Source organism: Lissotriton helveticus, chromosome 4_1, assembly GCF_964261635.1.
Source record: "Lissotriton helveticus chromosome 4_1, aLisHel1.1, whole genome shotgun sequence".
Lineage (NCBI taxonomy): Eukaryota > Metazoa > Chordata > Amphibia > Caudata > Salamandridae > Lissotriton > Lissotriton helveticus.
In genome coordinates, this window is record NC_136063.1 from 381,695,359 (window position 1) to 381,703,213 (window position 7,855).

Genomic DNA, 7,855 nt, shown 5'->3' on the forward strand with positions numbered 1-7,855 from the left:
TAGCAATGTCATCTACTTCATTCCATGCCCATGCCAATTACTGTACATAGGACAATTGACCCAGAAGATGAAAACACGAATATCACAGTGCAAGTGTAGAATTCTCTGCAAATTACCACTGCACCTCTCGTGGAACATTTTATGGAAAAAGGACACTGAAACAAATCTCATGTGGCAAGTCATTGACATCCTACGCCCACATCACAGAGGTGGCAACCACCAACAAACACTGAACAGACTTGAATGTAAATGGATATTCAACTGCCACACAATTGAAAAGGGTCTGAACTCAATGGAAGAATGGAATGCAATTCTGTAAACCACCTTGCTTCCTTCTTCCTTACTCTGTAATGTACTCTTTTTTTACTTTAGTTTATTGTCACTGTTCCTAGCATGTTTTATGAATATTCATCATCAATTATTCTAGTCATTCAAATGTATGCCTCCTCTTGTCTATCCACCTTACCATGTGGTACACTGCGGTAATTTTACTGCTGCTGTGTCTCCCTTCCTCCTACATTAATTAATATCTCTTTACTATTTTCTTTACTTTTCATCTGTCCTGCAATTCCTTCCATCACTCAGTACAGGAGGTTCTTTCACTAGCGTTATTCCCCACGCCTACTTTACATGACTATGGTCCTTATTAACTCCATTCGTAATCTCAGGACCAGCTACCACACATTCCGCGGCCAATTGCACACCGCAAGGGATTAGGTAGCCCTTGCCACCTCCCACCTTCACTCAGTCGTAATTAACTTCAGCTGTGCCTTTCTACCGGGTGAACCCACGCCAAGGCTACAAGGAAGCATAAACATACCTATACTTCCGCCAAGGAAGGATTATGATGGAGCGGCTGCCCGTCCCACCGACTCAGACTGACTCAAGTAGTCTTCACGGCATTAAGTAAGTAATTGGGATAATTAACTCTCCTTAGCACCCCAATTGTGTCCCTGTGTACAGTTAAATAACTTCCACTGCCTTGCTCTAACCGGCATCAGCTGCACCTGAAATAACCTGTGGTATAGCCTTATTGATTGACACTACTATAAAATTAATCGCTCTCGCTGTGGGACCTAACTGGCCCTGAAGGAACCATTGTTCTCCGAAATATTATTACTCACACCAGGTCCAAATATTGGGGTTCCCTGCTGTTCCAACACAGTTAATGTGACAGAAAAAATATGTTTTCATATTATATAATTCACATACCACAAATATCCAGTGTATAAACAGTTCCAAAATGTGATAGGTGCTCCTGGTGATGGTGAAGTGTAAGTAAACAAGCAAAGCGTTGACAATGCAGTGGGTATACAACATAGATTGTTGTTACCATCAGGACATGAATTGTTCGGAATCCAATTAAATGCATATACAGGATTTCCTGACATTGTGTAGGACATTAACAATTGTTAAAACCATGAAGTCTCTTCTTGGCCGTAACCATTTTTCACGTGATGCCAGACGTCAAGTTATTGTTATGGTTATGACAAAGTATATGTTGTATGCCAACTATGTTTTCAATTTTTTATTAGTTCACTTCCTTCACTTACACTGCAATGTCACCCGGAGCACCAATAGTTTTTTGGAACTGTTTATCTATATATATAAAAACGAATGTATGTCTGTCTGTCTGTCTGTTTGTCCTTTATGCATTACTACACCATTCATCCAATCGCCATGAAACTTTGGGAAGTTGTTGAGTACACTCCCGCGAAGGTTTCTGGCACAACATTTTTTTTTAATAACCGCCCCCAGGGCCCTCATAAACTTTCGAATACTGATGTACGCACCAGATGGAAAAACAACAAATCATGTATCCACAAGCACTCGAATAAATAAATAGAATTAAAACACCATTCATCCGATCGCCATGAAACTTTGGGAAGTTGTTGAGTACACTCCCACAAAGGTTTTTGGCATACATTTTTTTAAAATATCGGCCCCCAGGGCCCTCATAATCTTTCGAATACTGATGTACGCACAAGACCGAAAAACAAAAAAATGTGTATCCACAAGCACTCGAATAAATAAATAGAATTAAAACAGCATTCATACGATCACCAGGAAACTTTGGGAAGTTGTTGAGTACACTACTGCAAAGGTTTCTGGCCTAATTTTTTTTTAAATATCGGCCCCCCATGGCCCTCATAATCTTTCGAATACTGATGTACGCACCAGACGGTAAAACAAAAAATTGTGTATCCACAAGCACTCGAATACATAAATAGAATTAAAACGACACTTTGAAATGTTTTCAAAATTAAAATCAATAATTTTCAATAAAAATGACACAATGTAAATGTGTTATTGAAAAATGCATGGAATGTATTCTCTTGCTTTTGTTTACCACTTTGTGGAAATTACCCCTCATGTATATACACTTTAAGGTTAATTTCCTACCACAAATGGAAATACATAATTGCAATATCATCAGGTTCGTTGCCAAGTCAACCTGTCATCGCCAAGCTGTAATTAACTTAGTTCAGCATTTATGATGCAATAAGGACCTCATAGTTTCAGATTTCAGAAAAACAGTCTCTTCCATATTTCCTTGGGATGTACCTTGACTGAGGGAATCCAGCACTCATGTCAAAACATGTATGCAAACCTATTAATCAGGAAATAAAGGGAGGAGAAGATACAAAAAAAATAATTTAATGGTAAATTATAGTAGTTTTTTCAGTATCTTAAACCTGGCAATTTCTCTGTTGCTTATATCTAGCTTGAGAAAAAATATGAAAGAAAAGGTAGGGAATCCTGCATGTCAGTCCGAGGCAATTAGATCATCAACATAACCCAAACATGTCCTGTGACGTATATGGGTAGTTGGATTTTCCCAAGCCTTAATTGAAGCAAGTAACTCCCTCTGATTGAGTGTATCTTCCAAAATGCCAGGTCAACTTTTCACAGTGTTACTCATCATCGTTTGTAGACCTGTCATCCTTAGGGTGCTCTTCCCCCCAAACATTTTGCTTGCTTAAGTTTGTACATTTTATTGTAGATAACCTTTAACGAAGGGTGTTAAACACACCTGAAATGCATTGGGATTGATTATCTTCATGACTGTAAAGAAGACGCATGTTACAGATTGAAGTTGTATACGATTCGTGAATTTTGCTTCAGAATAAAAGGAAGCATGGTGAAGGAAAGATGTTTGGAGTCGGTGTTCTTTGTTGAACTCCCGAAGCATTGAGAAATATTTTCTTGTTTAGTTTAGATTGAGTACTATGAAAAATTTGCAAAGCGGCATCAAGTTTGATAAATAGATTGTTGACACACTCATTCATAAGTGTCACAGGTAGTGCACACTCTGTCTAGGACTGTTGGGCCCTAGTCAATTTTTCACTTTCTAAAAGTGACATTTCTAAAATAGTAATGTTAAATTCAACTTTACCAATAAAGAGGATTTATCATTACCATTCCAAAAATATGAAACATGAAGCAGCTACACCTTTCTAATCAGAAATTACAACTAAAAGTGTTTTAAGGAATTATCAATGCTAGCCTATGAGAGAAGTAGGCCTCACAGTAGTGAAAAACAAATGTAGTTGTTTGTCACTACCATGACATGTAAAACATGTCCTACCTTTCCGTTACACAGCACCCTACCCACAGTGCTACTTAGGGCCTATCTTTTGGGTGATTTACATGTAATAAAAGGGGGGGTTATGACTTGGCAAGAGTTTTTAAATGCCAAGTCGAAGTAGCAGTAAACTGCATACACTCCTTGCAATAGCAGGATCGAGACAGGTTTGAAAGGCTACTTGTGTGGGTGGCACAGCCAGTGCTACATGCCCACTAGTGCCATTTAGATTACAGGCCCTTGGTATATGGTATACAACGTTACAAGGGACATATAAGTAAACAAAATATACCACTTGGGTATACACCACTGTCACCATGTGTAGTACTCCTTGATCGAGTCTTCGATATTGACACTTCCTGCATCCAAGGTACTTTTTCAGCAGTACCTGCTTGAGTCCTTTAGCTGGCCTGCCCGCCATCACAGTCAGCCGAACTTTGGATTTACCGCAGTCCAGCGCAACCTCAGCGATATTTGCTTCTAAGCACTGCTTATTGATTAATTCATAACTCTAGTCCTGCTAATGTGATTTTTATTGTTTTGGTTTTGTTTTACTCATAACATTATTGTACATTTTACTAAACCTGTGTGTAGTATTTTTGTGGTGTTTTCATTGTGGTTCTGTGTGTGTGTCGCACAAATACTATATATATTACCTCTTTAGATAAGCCTGCCTGCTCTGTGGCAAGCTTCCAGAAGGTGAGCACAGCTTATCTTTTAGTGTAGATCTAGTTTACCCTGACAAGAGTGAAGGTTCCTGCTTGGACAGGGTGCACACCTCTGCCAACCAGAAACCCCCAGTTCTAACAATCTTCTTCTAGCAGCAACTCAGCCTTCTTATATTTTCAGGCAACTCTTAATTCTTTTTATAAAGACAGGGCAAGAATCTATGTAATTAGTACAAATATTTTCTGTTCTCTTTCATTATTCTCACAGCAAGCAACGTCAATTATGCATAGGCCACTTATGTGCTACAAGACACGAGCAACAATAATTGAAGTCTGCTTATTAATGTTTGTTATCACAAATATCTGTCGCATATGCTGAGTAAGGCACATCAAATAAATAATAAATGTTATTACTTCCATACTTAACTTGCAAATTTTTATTGATTTCCTTAGGATGGTGGTTTGATGCTTGTGGGCCGTCCAACCTCAACGGAGTGTACTACAATGCAGGACAAAATCACGGGAAGTTGAATGGAATAAAGTGGCACTATTTCAAAGGACCGAGTTATTCGTTACGTTCTACTACTATGATGATCCGACCTTCAGACTTTTAGTAACCTCCAGAAAAGGTGGAAACTTAACACTTGCGGTACTTTTTGTCTACCCTTAAGAAGACAATAGTTGGGACTTCTTGTCTAGAAGAGTTTGCCGTGTTTGCAAGGTGCCTGTTATTGGTCTTATGTGACTATTGATGGAACACGGGACCCACTGTTGATCTTTGGAAAGTTTGGATAAAGGCCACTTGACTGATTGATCCTGAAATGGAAGACACTTGCGGAAGTCATGGTCTCTTGTTCATCTGATTAAAGGATCTCTCCTATTAGCATTGCCTTGACGCTGTACATGTATCTAAAGCAAGAAAGCGCTTAGACTTTGAAGAACAAAACACATTCCTACTAACTGAAACTACAAACTGGTTGAATTTGAGTAATGTTAAGTGATCGATGCAAGAAAATGGAGATGCAACTTTACCTTCAGAAATTAGTACTTTTAGGAGCAGGTAGAACTGTGATTGAAGGATTCCAGAAAGCAGGATCAAATATAACAGACGTTTCAGTAAACCTTCGAACAAATATTAAAGAAAGCCCTGGTGGATAAGTTGATGAATATGGTGATCTATGATGAAAGCAATATATGAACAATCTCATCTGCCTCAAGGCAATGCCAACAGTATATGCCAACCGTATATGCAGAATATCCAAATGTAGCCACTGAGAGAACGCTCAGATAGCATTTATACATGCTAGGACTATGTTTTATGACTGTTGCTGCTTTTCTGCCAACTCTTTTCGCCTTGTCAATTTAAAAATATAGAACTACAATTAATGTGAAATATTGAATAATGATTTATTTTGCTGAGCATCTTTGCAAGCATTTTAGCATTTTAACTTGTACAGAAAAGGCATCACCATTTCTTTCTGAGTTCACCTGTACCCCTGTTGGTTTACACATTTAATAAGAGAGTCTGTTGAACACTTTTAAACGTTTTTGCATTCTATCAGCTGTTATTCCGTCTTCTGATATGCTTCAATTCCTAATTTCCTGACAACAATATGTATGGTGATGCATCAACATGTGTGACGTAAGGAATGCTCACATTGATGCAAAAAACTTCACTTCATTTTACTGACAACTTGTAAAGAACCAGGCTAGTCGCCAATGGGAAGGCTTGCTATATATCAAACTAATATTTCCAAATAACTTTACGAGCCAATTGAGATCATCAGTTTTGTATGGGCAAAGGTAGGAATTACTCTACTTTGTGTTTTTGACTGTTGAAGTAAATTGCTCATTGGAAACGAATAACTGATAATAAAATGACAGATGTGTCCCACCACCAAGAAGAGATATGCTGTAAATACACATCAATTTCAGCGTTCTGTGCAGATATTTAAGTAAAATATGTACTGTTACACCATCATTACGTTAAAGAAATAATTTGCAAACTGCTATTTCTGCGTAAACATTGATGCGGTGATGAAGTAGGTACTTTACGTATTAACACATATAACATGTTTGCCTGAAATCTCGTTGTTCCACGTACATAGTTGGATGTTAGTGTCACTTAGGAAATGTCTAAACTGTTTTCTGAACTAAGTACTGCCATACTGTCAATGACAGGCTGTAAATGTGTTAGTGTGTGAATTATGGTGATTTATTTTACATCAGTTATGCCCTTATATAAGGAGAATACAATGTGTTGTAAATGTGAGCGTTCGGTATTTTGTTGGGAAGTAAAAGGCTCTTTGTACGTGTGTATAAATAACATTATATTAAGAATTATGTGTAAGTATATGTTTCTAATAAATTGTTCTCCAACTCCCTAGTCAGCGCTGCTTCACAGGTTCTGTTAAATTACATTTGGAAAATTACTCCACTCCCTTTCTCTTTGAATCTGATCTGACAGATTGCTAGTCTGGGTACTTACAGTGTTTATATTGAGACATTCTAGTAAAAATCACTCCTTTTAAAAAAATTAAAAAGCTTGCATTTACTGTTTGTTTATTTATCCCAGTGTGAGAATGGGGTTATGGTTCCTGGTACTTTATAATAAAAACATTTTCAAAATATTCACAAGCTGCATATTTCTCTATAGCAAAATGATGTATTTGCATATACGTGGAAAGGGACCAATGTTGAAAATATGTAACATTTTGATTTTCAGTACTTTAGGCATATTAAAAACATTTCATGATATACATTTTTACACACGAAATTTAATGCATTCAGAAATGTGTATGTTTATTTGAAAAACGTTATTTTTTTCATAGTGTTAGAGCTCAACGTATGGTATTGGGCTACAAAATAAAAAAAAAAACTATGGCAAAATCAACACTTCTGGGCTTACGATGGTAATGCATACAGATTCATGCTATTTATGTGATTTAGCACTTAAAGCCATACCTATTAGCTTTACCAGTGGTAGATGTATAGAGAGTAAGCAGCACACGAATTCAGCACCACAGCATTTTACTATGTGTTTTGAGAGTGAACTGTAGAGGTGTGCATTATCAGTGGCTATTATTAGCTGACCAGGTATCAAAAAAGAGCATTATCATTGCAATATCATTTTCTAAAATATTTATTGAATTAGTAAGTACTTATATTACCGAAACAAGATTTATTGTTTCTCTAAAATTATTACATTTAAAAAGGATCACAATGGATCATAAAACCAGCAACATTGTAGATGGGCCAAAATAGTCCATCTAACCACCAACAAAGACACAGGCCCAAAAACAGCAACATAGAAGAAGAGTACAGAGCAACATTGAAGAACGACGGCAAGGTAAAATAAAACACATGAAGCAAACCTACATGTCAAGGCTGCTGCTGAGACCAGGACTAGACAGCACACAATGGAGTACATGAAACCGTGGAAGGAGACGGACAGGGCTGTAGATCACGACTTGAACAGAATAGTATGGACTCAGAGAGGCATGAATTGGATAATGCCCCGATTACTTACCAGTAATCTTCATTACTCTGAGTCCCAGTCTTCCTCGCCACAGTAATTACTAATGAGCATTCTGCTCCCACA

At 37.5% G+C, this 7,855-nt stretch overlaps 1 protein-coding gene across 1 annotated transcript in view; it reads left to right on the forward strand.

Annotated features, from left to right (window-relative positions):
- Positions 1-7,004, forward strand: part of ANGPT1 (angiopoietin 1) — a 1,261,453-nt gene extending 1,254,449 nt beyond the window's left edge. The window contains exon 9 of the mRNA XM_078686885.1: positions 4,708-7,004. Within this exon, the coding sequence (XP_078543011.1) occupies positions 4,708-4,868 (161 nt within the window). The 3' untranslated portion in view covers positions 4,869-7,004. The remainder of the gene's footprint in view (positions 1-4,707) is intronic.
- The last annotated feature ends 851 nt before the right edge of the window (positions 7,005-7,855 follow it).